Source organism: Nasonia vitripennis (assembly GCF_009193385.2).
Source record: "Nasonia vitripennis strain AsymCx chromosome 1 unlocalized genomic scaffold, Nvit_psr_1.1 chr1_random0004, whole genome shotgun sequence".
NCBI lineage: Eukaryota > Metazoa > Arthropoda > Insecta > Hymenoptera > Pteromalidae > Nasonia > Nasonia vitripennis.
In genome coordinates, this window is record NW_022279590.1 from 26993 (window position 1) to 51677 (window position 24685).

Below are 24685 nucleotides of genomic sequence, written 5' to 3' on the forward strand. Positions count from 1 at the left end.
GAGGAGGCGATCGTGCATTTTAACAGGCAGCAGCGGCATATACAAATTTCGCGGCGGTAAAACTCTGCACTTGACCAAGACCTCGACACCGTCAAGATTGTTCTAATCATCGCCAATCAATTCGCGACACTCTTCACCTACGAAAATACGAGGATGACCGATTAGGAATTTTCCACGCTTACAGATGTACGGGTACAGCGAACAAATGTCTGTATATTTGATTTTCGCGCCGTCTTTGACTTTGTAAAAAGGTATGATGTTTTCTGTTCGCCCTCCAAAAAATGCATCTCGCGGATTTAAAGTTATTCGACTCATTAGAGGATGATTTTTCACGTAGGAGGCGATCTCTTGGTTTCTCAATTTCACCTCGTCAAACTCGCATTCCCATACACTACGAACATCGTAGCCGCAATCGCGCATTTTTTACAATTTAGACATTGTGTTTTCGTATGCGGCGTTAAAGGTGCGACCATAAGCCAGCGATTTCTCACGCTCTTTATCAAAACATTTCGGGCAGCCGTGCGTGTAACAACCCTCGTACTCGTATACTGTGCCTTTATGCTCTCTATTTAAAGGTGGTAAAAATCTGTCCACTCGAAAACCCTCGGGTAATCGAAACTCTCGAGCGCGCCCCGCGTGAATGATTTCTCGACCACACTCGCGTTCGCACTGAACCAACAACTCTATAGATTTTTAAAAATGTTTGTCACCTCGGCGATAACCGCTAGCAGGTATAATACCTATAGTCTTATCGCATAAAAAATTTTTTCTGTACACAAGCGAGCAAGCACTTGCTATAGTAGTTGCTTCAACGAATGGACAGATTTTACCCACATTCAGAAATATCTCTCGAAAAGCAACACAGGCGCGGCGCAAAATCTCCACATCCATACGACAGTATTCTACTATTTCTTTTTGAAAATCGAAAACATAATCACGCCGAGTTTCGTTGTTATACCACGCGTAGAACGCTTGTCGCTCTTTGACAGACAAAGAATCTGGCGCGTAAAATCTTTCGTCGGGTAGAGAGCCGACGTAATTTTCGTTCTCGGGGATATTAAACAAATGCGGAAAATAGTCCTTTTTCGCGCACAGTGGCAGACCAAAAGTTTCGGGCAATAAACTTAAGCGCATGTGAAAATAATTTAGACTGTCAATAAATTTGGTACGGCCACATTGTAGCAAAACGATATTTTTTCCATTGAGCACGACACGAGGATTGGCATTTTAACACTCTTCGACTAAATACTTCAAAATAAACTGGGCATCGAAACCACTAGCATTGTGCGCGATGCATATAATATGCTCAAACACCGATTTTTCACGAACGTGTAATTCAATGAAATGCTTTATGGCGTTTTCTCGAAAGATGTGTTCGCGTATACCGCAGGTGTCGCAGCGTATTTTCATATCATCGGCGCGTGTCAGACAGTCCGTACACAAATGTTGAACAACGCATAGATTTGGAGTATGCAAACGCGTATCCGCTCGCATTTTATACAGCGTATCTTGTGTTTCAAAATCGTAAAACACGTAAAGGTACTTTTTAGATTCTTTTAGCTGTTTTGGAGCGCGCTCAATCTGCATGTAACACGCGGGCATATCGAGTTACACGCATGTCGATCAACGTACTGATACTTTTTATTACAACGGTCGCAAAAAAATTTACTTTTAGCAGCACCCGTTAAATTCAAAATTGTATCAAAATGATGCACGGCTGCATCGTGACAAATATTAACGACTTTCGGTGATAGAAGTTTGTATAACATAAGGCGACCGTCGAAAAAAGGAGCCTCCCCAGAACCAAAAGTTTGATTATCGTACACGACTATCGCTATATTTTTTCGCGCATAATAGTAATGAAATTTTTTAATTTCGCGAAACCCACACCCAGCCGGCGGTATTGTAACACCAGCTGCAGCAGTTAACTCTAACGCGCGCTCCTTTTGTAAGGCGCGACGACTGTCACGTATTGCAGTCCATGCTTTTTTCATCGTGTCAGTCGCGTCTTCTTTTAAGTTAACAAAAGCCTCACCAACAACTAATGCTCGCTGCAAGCATAAATTATCAGAGTTTCAAATGATGGAAATTAAAGACCGTTGACCCAGCATATTTATACCAAAACTTTTCTTTCGTCCTGCCCCAAGCGGCACCTCCACGTACGTAGCTTCAATAGAAAAATTATCGTCTATTTCGAAATTTTCATTGCTCTGCGTTACTCCGCTGACAAGCATCCATAAATCATCCACGAAAAAATTTGCAACTGGTCGTAGGGAAATACCAGCTGAACTGCGCGCGAAATTTTCACTATTTATCGTAACGCCTATCAAATCACTACTCCCCCGCCATTGATACTAAATACGCGTGGATATCGCGCATTACTAACTCAAGCTACAAAATAGGATCAACATTTTCAGGCATAGTCTCTAACACACGCATGACTATTCGCACACCATTTACACGAAATCTACGTACATAGTGATTACTCTCTTCTATGATGGCAAATCGAACACCTGGACCTTGAATTCCCATATTATTATCGTTTTCTCTAACGCTACTCTCGACGCTATCATTATCGCTGTGTACACGTTGCTCGTCACCGCTATGCGCACTTTCCTCACGATGCACACTACTGTCGCTATGTATACTACGCTCACCACTACTACTCCGGCTGCTGCTGCTGCTGCTACTACGGGTGCCGCTGCTGCTACGGCTGCTGCTGCTGCAGCTGCGATATCTGCTGCCACCGCTGCTTCGGGTGGTAGAGCTGTCATTATCGCTACTTTGACGACGAGGCCGACGACGTACCTCTGATCCCCCGCCTATCTGTGTTGGCGTGTTTACAGCAGTATTTATGACACTTTCGGATGAATCGAAATCGTCGACACGGTTCTGCATTTGAAACTCCGGCGATATGGAGGCACTACAGGCTGCTGCAATAATAGTTTTACAAAAAAAAAACAAGTATTATTTTATATAGCCATTATTTTTATTTATTTGTAAAAACACACATGCGCGAAGTAATAAATGTTTTCTTTTGAATTAATTCTTCTGGCGGTCCATTAAAACTTTCATGAACACGGCCCAGTAAATCTACGATGTCCTGCGCCGTATACAGAGGAGAATTTTCGTCTTCGGCCTGTGTATACAACCATCGCAACTCTTGGGCTCTACGCACTTTGTATATACGATCAATATAAACTTCTAAATTTGACGCGTTGAACCGCTCTATGGAATCGGTGCCATTTTCGACTCTTCTTATAACTTTTCTTAAAAAAAAAAAAAAAAATGAAAAAAAAAGTTGTAAATTAAAAATTTACTCAAACTATAAAATATCAGAAATAAAGATTAAACTTACGCTCATTTATCCTATTGTCAAAAGCATCTCTTTCGTCGTACCGATGATACGTCATTCGGGCACGATCGACGATCTGATGATAAGAACGCTCGGCCTCTGGCACGAGCCGCGAGTAAAAGTTTTGTATTGCTGCGCGCTGAGCATTGTTTGTAGTTACTGCCGCTGCTGCTGCTGTAGCTGTGCTATTGGCAGGTTCATCATCTTCGTTACTGCTTTCAGATACTGATCGTGCATCGATAGCACACTGCACAGCTTCGTTCGGCACAGCGTAATTACGATGAATCACACGTACCAAATCACTTCTCGGATATGATCGTCCGATAAAAGCCCGATTAGAAGCTTCGACATCTGGAGACGAAAAAAAATCTTCTTCCGAACACGACTCGTCATTCTCGTTATCAGCATGTGGGGTCGAGCACGCCTGCGGAGGCCCTATAGGCGACGACGGCGTGAAATCAGCGTCACCCTCTCCGCTACTTTCACGCATCGTAAATCCGCTCAAAATTTCGACTTGATGACCGTCGTTTAAACGCTCTGTCGCGGGAACAGAGGTTGCACACGCACTTGTAGCTGTGTCCTCGTCGGTATATGGCACAAGCGCTGATGGACCCGATACATGTTGGCGTGATCGCGGTACACTCGTACCAGCGCCGTCATCGTCACCGTCGTCATCGTCCAAATCGTAAGACAATCTACGTTTTGCAGATCGCAATGGTACCCATCGACGTATAGTGTCGCCGTCGCTGTCATCACTCGAGGACAAAACGGTATAAATTTGCCTATCTTCTTCATCGCCATGATCGTTGTCATCGCGCGTTTCCCTTAGAAGATTTTCGCGCGCTGTAAAACATATTTTATAAGAAATGTGTTGATTTAAAAAAATAATATTACAAAGTTAAGTACTTACCAACATATTCGTCGTATTCAGTCATTAAACACTGCAAAGGAACCATCTTATGTAGATCAAGTAGTAAAATTAATTCGGCCGCTGTGCTTACAGCCAAATGATTTCCACGGAATATCAAGCGATACAGGCGAGCAATTTCACGAATAGTACAGCAGCTAAGAATCCAACGAAACATTATTTTCAGATGTACGCAACTCATGCGTCTCAAGCGACGACGCCACTCAAAGTCGCACACTCCAGATAGCAGTATGATTTGCGCTTAATCGCAACAAATCCACTACACGTATAATAATACCGCGAAACTTATTTTTAGTAGAGTTTTCCATTATGAACGGTAAATGAAAGAGGTCTTTTCCGTGCACAACACTCATGAAAAGTGACACACACTTCTCGTTGTGCTTCGCCTTTTATGTCTAATAGGGAAAATGATTAAAATAAAAATGGATTTCTGTAACACACCCGCCGAAATCGCCACGCGTATACAGAACTCATTCAGCTGCAATGCTAGCACCATTGCGCCACTACACCCTTGTATACTCATACACAACGGACGTCGTCCGCCATCGATAGCGGTTGTAACGTACATATGCCGGTCCCTATAGATAATCATTCGTTAAGGCATTTGTATACATTCCGTGAAAGATGTTTCGGAAAACACGAACATCCTAGCGTGGGCTTAAACAGCATATTACCACCTCAACAGCCGCACACCTTGAGTATACAAAAATATACAGATGTCCCTTCGCCAGGATAACGACGATATTATTTAGACCCATCGTTTTTTTCCAAAGCACACAGCTTCTCGGAGATAAAAAGTTATTCTGCTACGGTGTCTTAAAGGACGAAATTCAGTCAAAAACTTTTCTCCGAACCGTATAGTTCGACACATAGTTCCACGTTCAAAGCTTAGAAAAAAAAGTAGAAATGGCCCCTTTCGACAACAGTTTAATCGATCAGGCGTGCGCTATGACGGACGCCCAGTACGACCCTGAAGCGTTGGACACCATTCTGCACGAATTGCAGTCCAGGACTGCAACAGAGCCTGCTGCGACTATTACGACTAGTGATGTGCCAGAGCGTGAAATATGTGCTGCGTATTTCGACCCGGATATGATACGGGTGTTGACCGAAGCGATAGGCGATCAGTGCGAAGAAGTGAAAAATTCTCCGAGTAACGACGCGAGTGGAGTGACCGACAGCGACAGTTCAGCGTTCGGCAATGAGCCCACTAGTGCAGTGTCTAATATATGGTCTGAGCAAATTGGCGATAATTTGTTCCAAGAATTATTCGAAGTGCCAGCCGAGGGTGAGTCCATGGATATATCGTCACCTGCTAACGAGTGTCGTGAATCCGTGCCCACGATATCTGCCAGTACCGTCATCAACGAAGTAAACTGTGATAGTACCGACGTCGATCTCGCAGCGTATGATGAAGAAATGTTTGGCCTCATGACTGCCGAAATACTCGCCCTGATTCCACCGACTGATTGTGAAGCAGAGCAGCTGGCGCAACAACAGGAGAAACAACAGCAGCAGCCGAAGCAACAACAGCAGGAGCAGCCCCAAGAATTGCAGATATTTCAAGATATTTTGCGCATAGATGAAAGTTTGATGCATAATCAGCACACTGATAGTCTGCGTGTACACAAGAAAATGCGCCGCCATCACGAGCGACTATCTACGGGCGCAGATCAAACATACCGCGCCGACCGTGTCCATCGCACACAAGCGTTTTACACGTCCAGTTTAGAATTCTTGGAGCCCTTCAAGAAACTAGAACTTGTGCAAACGCTCTAGCGGACAATCAACAGGAGTGTAGCGTGTATTAACACCGCAGTAACGGACTCGTGCTTAAGAAAAGGTCACATGTTTATGTTCGCCTTAGCGCGAAAAATATTAGATAAAAATGCTGCTATCTGCACTCCACCCTTGATGACGCTTTCGTCATCAAGATTTATCAATAGCATCCGCATTGTAACAGGCGGATGTATTGATAAAAAAAACCTACCACGTGTGACGAGAATAGAGGCGTACAGATTGTTGCACGACCTCTGTATGCTACAAGTATGCTGTACCGCATAGTAAGCATAACTTTTTAAAATATTTTTTTCTTTATACATAATTTAATAAAAAAATATTTGTTTTATGTTACAGCTGTGCAAGATATTCTGACTCGTGGTTTCGGAAAGGGGCGCAGGAAAACGTTATGCATGTGGCATGGCGACGCAAATCAGCGCGTTACGAGAGCGATGGCTGGGAGACAACCGTGACCAGTAGGCTGTGGACGGTGCCGTTCAGCGACCACGTTTTCGACGGCCTGATCACGCATGAAGATATGGAGAGAATCTTCACACCCGTTGAGGTGAAAAATTTGGCGGATAGACGTTTTGTCGATCCACCGAAAGAAGACAAAGAATAATTATCAATATTATGATCTACAATGTATCACATACAGCCATTATATGTAAGTTGTTTTTTTTTTTAATAAATAAAAACGGTTTACCGTTTATCGCAAAAAATGTGCAAAATTATTTTAGAGTTGCCTAAAAATTTAACCTCTCGCGTATACTATGTTTTTTTCCTGAATAAACTTTTAATAAATTTAAAAAAAATACATTTTATTATTATTTACCATAACACCTTTCCTTCATTTATACCGCAACATTTATTAAACCTCCTTCTACGGCCATCAGCCAATAAGCAAGATGGATGTATGCTCTGGAAAATTAGCGTTAATAGAAACCATCGGCCCTTTTCAGGGCCACAAAAACATCCATACGTATAGAACAACTAACATTTGAAAAAAAGATACGAGACGCTGAGTATGTATATAACAGATACATATACACACATGAAAGTGGAAGCAAATATAGCGCTTCTACACCATGCCAGTCTCAAATAAGGACATATCTGTCGCATTATCCAAAGTCCACTCAGCAACAGGTACACCTTATCAACCCCCGAGAAATCAATAATGACCTACGCCATAACAGCCCGCCCCCCCCCCCCCCCAGGACGAGAGAGAGAGATAACGAGATAGAGGGGGGTGTACGCTATAACGGCCTAGGCCCCGAAGCCGAGGGGAGGGGGAAAATCAATAATGCCTGTCTCGCTATATGGCCCTTCTTACTACTTGTGTTACTTCGACTCGCTGATGCTGGCAATAACAATGTTATGTATATGGTGCACAGATATATATATTTATATACATACAGAAATTGGAATTTTATGACTATAACAGTGTTTATACCGATATATTTTTGAATTATCTTACCTGCAGGTTCAGGATTATTGTTTAATAAGTCAAAAGATAATCTCAATTTTCCTTGCAGCCATTTTTCATTGTTTGTTTCGAAGAATGCAAAATTACGATTGCATCTCGAATATTTATACAACTTTCTGTTGTAGTTATTATAAAAGCTTATTCGAAGTCTCTCTTTTATTATATTAATCACATTTTCATTATATTCTACATCAATAGAACGTATATAAAAGTTGATAACAGCTTTTTTCCGTTCTTCTTCACTCAAATGTTTATTATTTTTCATTGTATGAAATATATCACTGTAGTTAACATAATAATCATACATAATGGACAATAAAAAATCTAACACCTTTTTCAGTTGTCTCGTCAAAAAAGCTAATATACGACTGCTAACACACTAACGATCTCCACGCTTTCGACCTACCTTTATACTCATGGTGTTGTCTGTTAATGTTTCGCGCGACATATATACACACACGTGTTGTTTGTTTATGGTTTACGCGACAGGTTTATATATATATCAGTTATATATTAGTTATAAATAAGTTTTTTCTTTATTTATATTTTATACACACTCTTGTATGCAATCATTGGTATTATTATGATTATAATCAACATTTTATCAAAACATGTCAAACTTAAATATAACGAAGGGAATACAAATTTTCCAAAATTAGTATTGATCCTAATATTAGAAGTATATTCGAATGTACCTGTCCATCTAACTAAACATTTACCACACACACACACACACACATACGGGTGGTTCTCAGTTAAATCGAAGATCAAACTTTTTTTTTCTTCAACCCACGGTAAATATGTTCCAGAAACAGTTTTTAATGCACCTGAATTTTTTCAGATTTTTAAATTACTTTTTACCAAAATGGTATGGAGCCAAAGGTGTCAATTTTGGCAATTTTTGTTTTTTTAGCACAAATTAATTAATGCATAGCTCCTCAGGGAAGCATTTTTCACTATAGACATGGATATACTTTTTTTTGTAAAATTTGCTCACCTTTTTAATTAAAATACCCTTAAAGTCATATATATATGTGTGTGGTGTGTGTGTGTGTATGTGTGTGTGTGTGTGTGTGTGTTATACCTATCCAATAAGCTATTTAAATCTCAATATTGTTGAAAGTAAGATTTCGATCCGGACTACGACCACCAAAAAATTCATGGAGATAACTTTTTATAGTGCAAAAGTTCCTGTATGGGTCCTAGAATGGCAGAGACCTTGTATCATTGGCTAAAAATAAAGATATCCATAAATTTGTGATAAAATTATTAAAATTCGTATTTAAAGCCTCTGGCAAAGCTTATGAATTGCTTGGAGCATTCCTAAAAAAATCACAGAGGTTGAAAACATCAAAATAAAGAAAGTCATCGTCGGAAAAAACTGTTTCTTAATGTCCATCATTTACTAAAAATTCAAAGCTTAGTAATAGATTATTTAAATACATGTTTGTTTATAGAAATAAATAGCGCCACTTAGATAATCGCCAAAAAAATCATAGAACTTGATTTTATTGTTACAAATATTCTTACCAAAGTCTTTCAGTTTATAAAATTTTTTATTTTTTTTAATTGTTCTTAAAATTTAAAAATTTCAAAAATGATCAAGAATTCTGATTTTCCAAAATAGAGTTACTTTATTCCGGCAAATGCAGAAAATAATACGAGGAAATAAAAAACTACTTTAGTCTCGCTTTTCAAATAATAAATTGGCTATTATAGTTAAGCCGTAAATAAAACTATTTCAACCCTTCTGTCTCTCACTCTCACACTTGAAGCATTTTTTCGGCGATTCTCCAAGATTTCACCCTCCAACCCTCCAAAATCACCCCTAGAGTGAGGGATGGGATGGTCAAAGTGAGGGCTGTTAATAAAATCATTGCCATAATCATTTTCAGCATCCACAAAAACCCTTGAAGCATTTTTTCGGCGATGCTCCATGTTTTCACCCGGCAACCCCCCAAAATCACCCCTAGAGTGAGGGATGGGATGGTCAAAGTGGTGGCTGTTCATAAAGTCATTGCCATAATCGTCTCCAGCGTCCACGAAAACCCTTGAAGCATTTTTTTTCGGCGACTTTCCTTGTTTTCACCCTCCAACCCCCTAATTTCACCCCCTCAATGGAGGATGCTTGCATTTCCAATAATTTTTCCTCAATTGTTATGACCTACGGTTGAATTCAGAAAAAAAATCAGATCGATATCTCCATTTTTTGTGAAGATATTAGGTTTGGAAAAAGCGATATATCCGATATAAGGGAAAGTGTGCTATATTCGTCAATATTATATATATAATATACTGTCAGATATTTCGGCAATACACTTTTTTTTGTTCCCTATTACACAACGAACAAAATGAGCCCTTATAGAGTCATTTTTACCGTAATTTTGAGTGAATCAAGACTTTTGATCACTTTTTCGGCGTTTGGGAACACTGTGCGACGCCCTCTCGTTAAATCGTTGATCTACAGGCCAGGTCGTCCTTCCCTATGGAAGCAGAAGTTGGCTGGGACGTCTTCTTCTCGCGATCACAAACACTCGCTCGACTGCGACTTATACGCGAGGCCCCGACTTGCCTCGCGCTTGCGCAACTTCGCGTTTCAACGATCCACGAATCTACTCGATTTCGTACCTCGTTACTATATATATATATATATATATATATATATATATATATATATATATATATATATATATATATATATTTACTCAAAATATACTGTTAGTTCATTTTTAATAAATTTTATTCTAGTCATATACTTATTTACTTAATCATATAATTTTAATCAAATAACAGTAAATAAATATAGTTTAATATTCTTACCTATCTTTCCTTCTGTATTAGCGATACTTTCAAAATCAACTTCTGTACAGGTGGTGGTATATTTGCAGCTGCAGCATATAATCCTTTGTACGTCATCTTCGTTGTGGGCTGTATGATTACTTCAAACACCAAATATCTATTATCCTTTAGCTTCTTAGGGTACTTAGATAATTTGCAGTGGGCTCCATCGATGTTGATGATCTATAAACAATAATTTTTTTTTTGTTTTTTTTACGTGGCATTTGGAACTCGAAAGTTCATCGCCTTATCTACGCAAGCCTTCCACGCTGCCCTATCTTGTGTCAACCCCACCCAAGATGCACCTCTCCGATCGACACCCACCCGTCCTATTTCTACTAGATCCGCTTTTACGTTGTCCTCCCATCTACGTCTATGGGGTCGTCGAATGGGTCGTCTCCCATTCTCGCTACGTGCCTTGCCCATCCCAATCTGCGCGATTTTATTATTCTGTTAATATTTGGTGACGCGTACAGATTGTGTAACTCATCATTGTGTAGTCTCCTCCATTCCCCTGTTTCCTCATCTTTCTTCGGCCCGTATATTTTTCGCAAGACTTTATTTTCAAATACCCTAAAACGGTTGTCCGCCTGCTTAGTGAGAGCCCACGTTTCGCACCCGTACAGAACCACCGGCAGTATTATTGTCCTGTATATTCTTATTTTAACGTTTTTAGACAACAGCCTCGACTTAAGTAAATTACTCACAGCGTAGAAGCAAGCATTACCCGAATGGAGTCTCTTATTTATTTCGACATTAATCTCGTTTCTATCATTTATGGTCGTACCCAGATACCTGAATTCGCTAACCTTTTCAAAAGTAAAATTCCCAACTCTGAGATCTTCCTCCCCTCTGCAGGTGCCTAGCTTATCCACAATCATGTACTTTGTATTTGATTCACTCACTTCTAACCCTGTATACTCCACCGCTTTTATGAGGATTTCAGCGTTTCTTGCTACCGTTTCCCTACAATACCCTAGTATATCCAAATCATCTGCGTAGCCTAGTATCTGCGTTGTTCCATTAATCGTTGCGCCCAGCTGGCTAACCTGCATTTTTCTAACGGCATACTCTAACGTTAAGTTGAATAGCACCGTAGAGAGCCCATCCGCTTGTTTTAAACCATCGCGTATCATGAAGGGTTCTGATACATTACCGCCTACTCGGACCTTTCCCGTGCTTCCGTTCAGACATATTTGAATTAATCTCACATGTTTTTTCGGTACACCGAGAAGTACTAGAATTTGATACATTTTGCTTCGCTTAATCGAGTCGTACGTTTTTTTAAAATCTATAAATAGTTGGTGTATGGTTTCGCAAAATTCCCACTTTTTCTCTAACAACTATCTTATGGTAAACATTTGATCGCTCGTCGATCTGTTGCGCCGAAATCCGCACTGATAATCTCCTACTATATCTTCCGCGAATGGAGTGAGTCTAGCTTGTATTACGTTTGACAGAACTTTATAGCACGTTGCTAAAAGTGAGATACCCCTATAGTTATTGCAGTCTGTCTTATCCCCCTTTTTAAAAATCGGTATAATGATAGATTCCTTCCAATTTTCGGGTATTGTTTCATTTTTCCAGATGGCACATACTAGTTTATAGATTTTGAAAGTGAGCTCGACGCCCCCATATTTAAGTAACTCAGCTGGTATAGAGTCATTTCCCGCGGCTTTGTTGTTTTTTAGTTTTTTAATCGCGGCTTCTACTTCTTGGTAGCTCGGTTCCTCCACGTGGGGTTCAGCAGTGCGAATTTCGTCCCCTAATTCTTCGCTATTTTCGTGCACGTTTAATAATTTATCGAAATAATTTTTCCACAGCGACAGTAATTCGTTGTCATTTGTTACGAGGTCCCCGTTTTCGTCCTTCATCAATTGCGCTCTACTCCTAAAACCCTTTCTGATGGGGTTAATCCCTCTGTACATTTCGCGGGGGTTATTTTCCTTACTGTTAGTTTCTATTCTCCTAATAAGATTCTTTTGATACTCCCGCTTCTTATTTCTGTAGATCGCGCTCGTCTGTTTCCTTACGTTAGAATACTCTACGGTCCTATCGCTTCTATTTTGTAAGCTATCTAATTTAGCCTTTTTGCGCCTTTCAAACAAGAGTTCGCACTCTTCGTCAAACCATGGTTTGCTCTTTGGCTTTTTCTTTTTACCCAGTACTTTGTTCGCGGCCTCTTTTACCGTTTTTTCAATGTCGCCCCATAAGCTATTCGGTTCGTCATTCCCCTCCGACGATGTGTTTGCTTCTTCAAGTGCCTGAAACCTGTTATTAATTTCTATCTGGTACCTAATTCGCTCTGTTCTATCTCGTAGTTTCTCAATATCGAAGCTTTCTACCTTGTTTGCTCGCTTACTATTTTGATTCGCTACTAGTCTAGCTCTTAATTTGGCTACTACTAAGAAGCTACTACTCCTTTTTAGTTAGTTTTTGGAAATTATCATTCTACATACCTTTTTACGCCATAAAGTGCAGAAACATTGCTGTATTTAAGTTTGTTACCTTCAAAATCTAATTCGACTGGACTATAAGGGCTGACGTGGAATAGCACGTAAATATGTGTGTGTGCTCTCGTGCGCACCTGTGCGCGTTTTTTTTTTATGTGGCTTAGGCAGAGCAAGCTCTGCGCAAGTGGCTTTTCGACACCGGGACCCAATAGGAACCGTCGTTAAACAATACTTCCGTGGGGCCCGTTAATTAGCCTAGGTGGCTCTCCTTTCAAGTTTGACATGAATTTCCATTCATCTCTCATCCACCAAGGTGATTATGGGCTAAGGACTAAACTAGTTTCCTTCGTAAGGTCGCAAGGAACAGTCCTTTAGCCGCACACAAGGCGACCTTTGTACTGCCCTGCTTGTTCAGGCATTCCAGGGTCGTAACCTTCGTAAAAAACTCTCTCTTTACCTGGATTTGTTTGTGTGCGTGTGCGTGCGTGCGTGCGTGTGTGTGTGTGTGCATGTGTTGATAAATCAGTTTTTTATTTTTCGATAGTTTTAGTTAATTTGATTTTCTTAAACACTTTGTACGTTAATTTTATACAACAATTAGTTTATCTTCTATAATATGTTATTGTTTTGTATAGTTACTTCACAAGATACAGCAATTCCAATACAATTCAAAAAAATTAGTAATCAAATTAAAAAACTGCAGAAGTAATTCACTTATCGCAATGAAAACTGTAGAAAATTTATTAAAATTCATTAAAAGGTAGATATAATTTTTCTACTTTTATTACTTTTGTATTTGCATATATAAATTTTTTATATAAATTGCAGAAACCAAAAAATTGGTGAAATAAAATTCTTGTACCAAGAAGAAAAATACGAGGAACTAACAGATATATTAAAGGATTCTTTTGAAATGACCAAACATTCGAATCCGTGTTTACGTTATGGAGAAACACCTATTGATCGTGCTGAGCAATTGCGCATTTTATTAGATAGTCTATGGCAATTAGAACAATACGAGGTACGTGCCGTGTGTTATAAATCTGTGTGTGTGTGCGTGTGTGTGTGACTCATAATATTTTTTCTAAACATATCACGCAAATGATTAAACAAACTCAGTTCTTTAGCAGATCCGAGAAGAAAAAATATTTCGGTCCCCATCCTCCTCTTTCAAAAGAAGAATAAAGAATGATTAAGATTGCAGACAAGAACATACATATTGCATACTTACTATTCATGAAACAATCTCTAAACGACAATTTAACATCCATAACAAATCACGAAATATTAATGGTCTTTAATAACTATACCCAAAAATTTCTTACAAAATTCAGATCAAAACAAATAATGGTACACTAAAACAATTTACTATAAATCTAGAGTCCTGAACAACAATATCGATCTACCCTTAATAAACAGCATGAAAATAACCGAAATTTGCAAAAAATGACTCGTTAACCTGACAACTACATCCATCCCAAAATATATTACAGATTCCCTCAGCTTCTGTGACGAATTCAATATCAATATAAACTTCGATTAGAAACAATATAATTTTCCAAATGCCTGGAGACTAGTGAAGAAGCGTGACAGCGCCGCGCTGGCGAGTAAAAGTATACAAAGTATACGACACGACGACGGCGCGGGTCGCGGCCCTTATATACTTTGATATTGGGATCTCTAACCTGAAAATAATTTTCCAAACGCATTCATATCATTATTGTTGCACTTATGTCGGTTCTATCGCTATCGATTTGAAAGCTATTTACCTAATCTTTCTGGAGGAAAAAGATTCATTTTAAAAGTCTTTTCATTTCCGAAAAGAGTACATATCAGTACCTTTTGATTTGCAGTTTAAAAGTTATTATAAGATTCTTATTTTCAAAAATTGAAAACCACGTCCTGAAGCCTAAAAGTTTTTGGAATTTTTTGAATAGCTTTTGAACTATCAATCAAAACCTATTCATATGTACTCTTTTTGGAAATGCCAAGAGCTGATGAATTAGGTCAAGCAATTTTTATTGTGTTATCACTTTAATTGACTAATTTGAGATTTTTGTCCTAATCACCGATACCAAGCAAAATGTAAAATTCTTATTGAATGTACTCGAAGCGACAATGAGTGTTTTAAAAGGTTTATTTTTAGTTTAGTTTTGTTAAACAAAGCATTTTGCGCTATTATCATGCTAATTTACACAATATTTATCAATTTATTCAATCAAATAGCATGGCATAATGTGATAAAGATTAATGACTTGGTACGGTCAAGTAAAAAAAGTACAGGGCATGTATATCATATAAACTTATTATATCTTTCTTGGCATTTCCAACAGCATATTCAATCATATACTTTTAATCCATAATTCAGAAGTTATTAGAGAAAATTTAAAAAATATTCAAATCTTGAGTCATATATTCCAATATTATATGGTTTGATTATTTAAATAGTTTCTGTCTCAACTATAGATTAAAAGTATATGATTGAATATGCCTTTGAAAATGCCAAGAAAGATAAGTAATTTAAACTTTTACTTATGATTTTAAACTATTGTATCAATTCAGAATTGAAGTAAAAAATATTTTATTTCATAAAATAATTTTATCTGCATGCATATAAAATAATTACCTGCATGCGTATACCTAAAAATATGAAAAACAATTACTTGACATCAGTTATGTTTGGTTTGGAGATTTTACTACTTTTGTAAAGAAACTTTTACTTGCCAATGTTTTACCTTTTAGAAAGGTTTTTTAGGTATATTAGAGGTATGCCTATATAAAAAAGTCATGACCGGATGAAGTGAAGCCAAGAATGCGTCAATATGATTGGCTCATGTAGTGCGCATGCGTCAAAAGTATCGTTAGAATTTTTTGATTTGTTTTTGATTTCTAAAATTGATTCTAATATTAAAAATGTAATATAATACTATAATACATATCAAATTATAATTTGTGTGTTTATAATATTCTAGAGACATTCTACTCTCGAGATTATCCTATTCTCGAGACATAACCTTAAAATTTTAAAAGGAAGTTGGCGACGAAACCGCGGCAATTTTGAAATTTATATGAGCGCGAAATGAATCATATATTGTAAAGTTTGATATATTTCCGTGATAGAAAACAAATATTAAAAATATCAATCAAGTATTTACATTCCATTTAATAAGTTAATGTAATTATAGTCTACTACAGTGCGCGCAGCGCACTGCACCAAGTCTAGTAATTAATAAAAGCAAGATGAAATAATATATATGGAAGACACTCAGAGTATTTATTATGAAACCTTTAGGCGCGGTAACCTTGTACATTTATTCGAGCTCCTGCTAGTAGTATATGTGCAAGGATAGGGACAAGATGGCAGCCAAAGAGGGGAGGTAAGAGCCTCAGTCGGCGTACAAGGATGGGGGCAAAGATGGCCGCCGTTGTAGGGAACAGCTGACGCTCGTACAAGGTTAGCTCCAAGATGGTGGACAGAGTGGTTGGTTTGTGTACCTCTCCCCTCTAGCCAGCGATATAGCGTGGCTGCAGCGTCTGTGGGAGTTACCCCCTCCCTTCAGCAGCTGTCAATGCATCGTGTACATGTGGCTTCCTTTTAACTATGTGTTGGTGAGGTAGATTTCTGCACCTTCTAACACGTATGCATACATATGTGTACATGCACGTACGTATGCATACATATGTGTACACGTCCGTACGTATGCATACATATGTGTACACGTCCGTATGTATGCATATGTGTACACGTCCGTATGTATGCATATGTGTACACACATCTCCACATTCAGGCATATGTGTGTGTGTGCACGCGAGCACCTGCTCGAAAGCGTCTATACACGCTCATATGAATATAATAATAATAATAATTATTATTATTATAATAATAATAATAAATATCAATAATAATTACGTAAAACTAAATAAATAATAGGTGCAGGATATATGTTCAGTTTCGGTAAATAAGGAAAAATGTAATAATAAATAATTTTTAAATAATTGCAAATGTCTTTTACATTAATTTATTCAGAAAAGTAGTATAAAATTTTATAATATTTATTTTTAATAATAGTTATAATAGTGATAATTGGAATGTTACATACAAATTGTTTATAATATTTTAGGTTTACATGATTGAATACAATATTTCGAATGACGTTTATGACCACTACCTACATGATATTTATATTTACTACTATTTTTAAATTTGACTGTGAAACCACGAAGACGGTTATAAAAACGTTCTACAATTTTATCATTTCTCCTATAATCAGTAGTGAATAATTTACAAAATCTCTCTAATGAATAACCACGTTTTATGTAGTCTAAAAACATCAGACAAAACTGACCACACACTTTAGAGTTTAGACTTTGTAATTGTAGAGTATTCCACTCATAAAAAATAGTATTACGCTGCACTGCTCTTATATGGTGTGGAAAAACAGGCGGTACTCCATAGCTGTCAAAAAAGACTCCGTGGCCCCGTGTGTCAATGTATAAAGCGACCCAATGAGATCCAGGCTGTGTGTGTATATCTGTATTAAATATGCATCCCGTCGGTCTCGTCAATGTCCGAGGAATCCTGTCGGCAGGGAATACACCCGCTGAAGGTATTCTTAATAAGCGTAGAGCATCCCGTATTTGACTAGTGTTCATCTTGTATATACGTAGAGTTTGTTTTAGGCGATGGTACTGAGTTTGTATAATAGCCACTGTTCGAAACCTCGTCGTATATTGGTTCTTATAATGTGCGGCCAGGTGTTGGAGGTCTTGTATATTTAATATTTTTCTTCTGTTGTTTTGAATAATAATAATCCAGAGTACTAGATGGTTCAACACGTATACTCGTTGAAGACCCGCTAGCTCCTGTACAATCAGCGGGTGTTCGATAAACGAGTCTTGGATCCGAATAACTGTAGTGAGCATCCAGGGCAGTCAAAAGAGCAATGTTCTTGTTAACCCATGCTTTAAGTCTGTAGGCATTATTTAAAGCACAATTATGAGTACCGTGATGTAGAGATCCGTGATAACAGCAGAAAATATCTCGTTTTGGTAAATGATATGTAGATGAACAATTATAATCCTCTAAATTTTCTATATGGCGTGTAGTTATACTTTGTATAAGTTTTGTCTCTTCAGCACCACGAGCAAAAATCTGTCTTGCTGTTCTTGCTAATTCTCTAAGATTAGCGTGTAGCTGACGGTATGGAATATCTCCTTCGAACCACTCTATACCGTGAACGTTAATTGTATTATTGTGTACAATTATTGTGTACTTGTATTTTGATAGGTAAGTCTGAGAATGAATGGGGTGCAGTCGCGATCCAGTGAGTGATATACTCTTTATTTAAAGAAACAACAGCAACTTCTTTGATCATGAACTTGTCAGCACTGTCACGAAAACCCAAAACGTCGACTATATAATCCATAATCTCGAGCTGTTGTAGATGTGTAGAGTAGGAAGCACAAGACCTTTCTAACTGTTGGTCATATTAAGGAGTTGTAATGTATACCTAATGCCGTACAACGTAATGAGTTTTGTCATCAGTAGGAGGCCTAAGTTACGTAGTGAAAAGGGCTAATTAGTGGTCATTATATACAGTAAGTGAATCATAAAATTTCTAATAGCTAGCCTCCAAAATCAACGATGACTTGACGAGTTGAGTCAATCTCATGAATATTGTCGTATTCGGCATATACAATGCAATTAACCGATTTTTGTAGAACACTTTCGAATCGTAATTCTAAACGAATGGTGCCATTTTTTATCAGATTCCAGTGTGTATTACAATTTGCAGATAGATCAGATGTGAGGTCAAACGCGTATAAACAATAACCGTGGGGATAATCTGTCCTCGATATATCATTTCCATCGTTTGCAAAATGAATACCCGTGCCACTAAATAATGTATGATAAGCATCTACATATCTATCTGGATAGTTTGGCTGTATAGCTCTACTAGGTATTTGTATCCCGTCTACGCTCATTGCCATGTAGTTTAAGTTGAAATGTTGAAAATTGAACGGATTCTCTTTTTTACTGCCGTTAAAAGCTTTATTTGAAACTAAGCCTATTATTATACGTGTTGGTATTTGACCGAGAATAATGTTGTCTAAAGTTTCTCCGGTTATACCAGTGTGTCAAGTAAAAGATTTTACTTCAACACGCGTTAAAGGATATTTACCTGTACCTTTAAATAAAGCTTTTGCGTGTGCAAGCAAAATCCCGGGATTAATCTTAGCACGCCGTACTCGTAATGAAGCATCCAGAATTTTCACTTTTACATTTTCAGCCTCGTAGTTTATTAAACAAAAAGCATCTTTGGAACGTATAAGACGAACTCTAACTTCTACTCCATTGAGGAGAAATTTCTCCTGATTGAAAACATCAACGTGTAAATGGCCCAGTAAATCAATAGTTTTACCAGCTTTAGTGTAGTCACGACGAGCACAAGCCCCTAAATTAGTGGAAAAAACTGTTTTTCCATCACTGCTAGGTGTCTGTAGAGCTGCATCCATATGGCCAGGTGTATCATTACACCATAGAGCACACGTCAAATGGGATTTTTTAGCTTCTTCTGAATAATTAAGTAATGTTTCTATGTATGCACGATAAGCGTAAGCGTTACTCGGAGGTGAAACTGCTTTTTGATTAAAAAATACGTCCACTTGGTTAAAAATACTATGCAGGAAGTTGTTAACAGGAGCAACTAAAGTCTTATCTTCTATGGGTGAATCTCCTTTTTCAAGACGTACACTGAGATTTATCATAGTATGAGCCAAATCAATATAATCATCTGAGTTTCCAGGAATAAGAAATTCTAAATATGAATCTTCAGAAATACTAGTCACAGGTTTATACTCAATCCATTGAGTACCTTCTATAGACGTCTGAGTAGGCGGTAGAGTGAATAAATCAAGTTCGGATTTTGCACACTCATAAGAGTGAGCGTGAAGAAAAGCCATTTTTCTTAAGCGGGACCAAAAATATCACGTACTGAACGCGTTTTCTTCTTAATATTCCGTGTCTTTCTTTTCTTGCTTGATTTTTGACTGACTTTCTTTGTTTTCCTCGTCTTTGCTTTACGTGTAGTGTGCTTTCTACGCTGGTTAACTTTCGACTGACGTTTACGCCGTTGTTGTCTACTTTTATAACCAGATCCCTCCATGAGACTCTCTATTTTTTCTTCAGCTTTTCTTTTCAAATTTAGACCTGATTCACGGGCTCGCGAACGTAGAGCTTGTTTGAATGTGGATTTATTTTCACTTACATCATCTATTATATGCATGCCTGCTCTGAGTACTTCTCTTCCTACTGCGCGAGCACTTCGTTTCAGAAATGGCAACGCCCTACGAAAGAGACCTCCGAGAAAACTACCTATACCACCATGACCCTTCTGATACGGGGCTCCTGTATATACATGCTCGACACCACCACTACCGACTTGCGCCTCATAATAATGATCGTAATGCGTCATGTTAAATAAAGTTATGTTATTTGTCTAAAATGAAGTGTCACCGTCGACGTTCCACACTCAAATGGTATTACAAGGCCCAGATGATCTCTTATATCTATTGTAATCGTTCGAAAGCAATTCCTTATTAAAGGTACGTAGTTTACAGGTGTAAAAGTTTGATACTGATTAGAAGCAAATACATAATCCTTGTAATTGACAGGGGCTATACGCAGTAGAGCTGCTTGTACGTCACCAACAATCGTTGGTTCACATACATCTGTATAAATATACAATTGTCTTGGTAGTGCATTCAGAATACTAGCAGGGCGAGTTGCTATAGCAGGATTACTGTCTACTTTTATACGTTCAGAAACCTCAGCAAAGCCTAGTATATCTAATGCAGCACGACTCATCTGCACTGAATGTTCAAAATTGCAGAGCTCATCACTGCATGTGCGTTCGGCAAAAACGTAGGTATTGTTATGTTCAATTGAAAATCTAAATATCATATGTGAATTGTTTATTAATAGAATTTCATTTAAATGCTCTAAAAATTCTATAAAATTATTATAAACGCCATAGGGAATAGATGCGGTTACTTCTAGGTTATGAGCCGGTTGGTTGCCGTATATATCTCTATATAAAGGTGATATAGTTGAAAACATTGTTATATCTCTATCTTCTTTTCTTAAATGTAAAAATGAGCGCGGGAAGTGTATTTCAGAAATTCCTACTTCCCACGAGCCGTGCAAATTGATTTCTTGAGGTAGCTCCGTGACATAACAGGCAGTGGTGTTCTTTGGATATACTTTAATACTACTATTACTAGGTAAAATCATATAAAACTGGTTTTTCTTCATTTTGTTTAGATTTTTTTTATATCTTTAGCAGGTATCCAAGAATTAAATTTACTAGGGTAGCCAACCCAGCTAACAAAATATTTTTTCTTTTTACCTTCACCACTTGATTTAATAATTTTATCTATTTTGTATTCTGTGTTGGTTAAATCTTTTTCTATGACTGTGAGTTCTTCCTCATAAAATATACCGTCTATGAACTCACCATTTAAATCCTCGAGCTCGTAAACCGGTGGCTTTCTATGTTTTAATACTTTGATAATTTTAAAAACTTCCTCTGACCAGTTAGCCTCATAACCTTTCTCGAAGGTGCCTTTTGTTTTGCTTATACGCACTATGTCACCAACTGAGTACTTGGGTTTTCTCTCCTGTGTTTTATACCTGAGATCCATGTTACGCTTAGCCTGTTGGGCATTATATATAGTAACAGCTGCTGGCGCCATCTTAATTGTAGAATGTCTAGAATTATTGTAACCATAAACTAGATCTTGCAGAATATCAATGTAACGTTTTGTGTTTTTATGTGTAAAATAACGCCACATCCGTTCTTTTAAAGTACGATTAAATCTTTCAACAATAGCTGCTTTAATGTCTGGATTTCTAGTTACCTGGTGAGTTATATTTTTTGATTTTAAGAAAGTTTGTATTTTAAGGCCTAAAAACTCACTACCTTTATCAGTTTGAAATATTATAGGCGTTCTATCATTACTTCTCGAAAGAATTTTTTTAAACGCCTCTGTAACGGTTAAACAAGTTTTGTCTTTAATAGGTTCGACAAAGACATATTTACTTAGTACGTCGATAACCACTAGTACACTGAGAGACTTTCGGTGCAGCTGATTCGCTGCAACAGCGGCGACGGAAGCGCCGTACGTTTGGCGCAGCCCGTGTCCCGAAAATGAACTAATCCTACTCATATTGCACGCGCTCTCTCTACTCCGACGGATCGGAGTAGTGGCTACTCCGATTGTCGGAGTGAATTCGGGGCTCTACATCTCACGCTTTAGCGCGCGTTAGTCGCTGAAGCGCGGCGCATGTTTATTATTTAATTGCTGTAAGAAACAAATGATAAATTTATAATTACTCTTTATAAGAATTTATATTATTTTATTCTTTAAAAAAATATTGCAATTTTGAAAATTCTTTTATTTCACACCCGATCAAAATGGCCACTTTTTGTGCCTGAAAATCGAGGGAAAAGTAGCATATTTTTTTGTAAACCTATTTGCGGGGCAAAAGTAAAATCAGCGGGACAAAAGTAAAATCAGTGGGACAAAAGTAATTTATTTTTTCAATGAATGAAACAGACATATAAAGAAACACGTCAACTTCGATTTACAGAGACAAATAATACATATTCATGCAAACTCATTCATTATATATTAATGAAAAATATTTTTTTTATATTAGATGATTATAATTTATGTTAATATTACAAATAATTGACAACGGTAAATGTTTAACAACTAAATGAAAAGTTATTAAGTCAATATTTTTTACTGTAATGAAATATTTATTATGTACAAGAAACGGTTTCTATAATTACAATATGTACCGTGGAATAATGCAGTGATTCTGATTCTTTTTCAAGGCAACGACAGGTGGCATGCTTGGTATGTTATCGCAGTTGTATGCAGTAATATGCATTAAACAGCGCAACAACAATACAAAAACACAGTACAAAATCCAATTGTGAACGTGCTCGGAAAGCCAGCAGCGTCAGGCAAATTGGCGCGGAGTAGAGAGTAACGGTTGTTCCGATTCTTCAGACAGCTGTTGTACCGACGGGGTGGCGCTGCTGGAATACCGACTCGGCGCACGGGCTGCGCCGATCGGAGTAGCTGCTACTCCGATTGCAAGAGTAGCACCTACTACCGCGTTTTGAGGCACTACTACACTTTAAGGAGTAGCAGCTACACCGAAAGTCTCTCAGTGTAAATATGAAAAATCATCGTTATAAGTTTTTAATGGTGTAAGCTCTATAAGATCACCCTCCCACACAGAATCTATAGTCGGTACATTATAATGAAGTCTTTGAAATTTTCGGTGTACTGGTTTATGCAATGTATAAGCATCTTGGGCTCTTAACCACTTGTAAATATTATTTTTATCTGCTTTATTCTTGATTTTATCGACAAGGCGATAGGCTCCTGCGTAGCCTGCTTCATCTTTTGGGTTATAATAAATTTTATTTAAAAACTGATTAGCTTCATCCATATTTATTTATTTTACAAATTACAAATTACATAGGAAATTTTAACCAACCACCTGCTTGTATACTATTACTACCACTACTGTTTTTACCGATTTTTCTTCTAGCTCTTTTACTTCGTATTCTGTATGAACTATTGACGGTATCGTCGTCGGAGGCCACGTTGTCTATTGCTGCATTTATTATTGTCGAAGCATCTGTATATGAACTATTATTCAAAGACGTTGAACCATTAGTTGATTTTCTATTAGGTATAGGTGTAGAAGTATATGGCGAGTTTTGAAGAGCCGTTTGTTTAGACAAAAGACTACTGTTGTTAGACCTCGAATAAGGTAATGATAGTGGCGTAAATTTTTTTCCTTCTTTATATAACTTAGTGTTCCCGATAAATTCTAAAGGCATCCCGACATCGAGTATTAACCAACCGAAATGTTCACGTCCTGTAGCTCTCACGCATTTTCTACTACGTACAGCATCATTTATAAGATCTATGATATTTGAATTTGGAAGAGTAACTCCATCTATCGTTACTGTCCCACGATCATTCCAGGTTAATCTTGATGAGTTATTTGAGTTTTTTAAAAATTGTAGCATTAACTCAGCTTTATGTCTATAGCTTACTGGTACTGACATAGCAATGGTTGCCATGTCAATGCCATACTCCTGCTCTTCTATTTTAACACTTGGCGTGTTTGAAATTTTAATATTCTTCTTTAGATCTTCTACAAAAAATAAATATCTTTGTAACACCTGTTTGTATTTTTGCCACTTTTCTCTCTCGTCTTTTTCAGAAGAATTTAAAATTTCATTCATTTCAAAATCTAATCGTGATAAATGGTTTCCAGGGGTTTGTACACTATTTGAGACCTTTACGACCTCGTTTTTGCTTAGTAACATGTCATTATTCAGGGGCTGCTGCTGCTGTTGTTGTAACTTAGTTATACTGTCATGAGGTACTAGTACCATCTTACGGGCGTGTTGCATTTTTACTGCCTACTTGGTATTAATGCCGAAATAATTGTACCTATAATAGGTGCTAGTAACGCACCTATAAACCCGTCACCTTTTTGAACAATCAAACGTTTTTTATTTTTCCAACCTTTCGATTTTTTGTCTGATAAACGACGTAAGATTGATTTATGTTTTTTGAGTTTGACTTTTTGTACTGCGTTTAAAGGTACGTTACCTTTCAATGTGTTTAAAGCACATTCGCAGATACCTTTTATTAGATTCCGGTTTGCTTTTTTCAGTACAGCTTTTCGCTGCTCCTTGTTTAAGTGATACAGAGCATGTAATATCCTCGCTGTTTTAGCATCGAGTGAC

General features: G+C 37.7%; 1 protein-coding gene across 1 annotated transcript in view; it reads left to right on the forward strand.

The window, feature by feature from the left end:
- The window catches only part of LOC100680504, a 272326-nt gene that overhangs the window by 22514 nt on the left and 225127 nt on the right, over window positions 1-24685 (forward strand). Inside the window, exons 4-5 of the mRNA XM_031933565.2 lie at window positions 13475-13599; window positions 13668-13860. Of these exons, the coding sequence (XP_031789425.1) occupies window positions 13475-13599; window positions 13668-13860 (318 nt within the window). The remainder of the gene's footprint in view (window positions 1-13474; window positions 13600-13667; window positions 13861-24685) is intronic.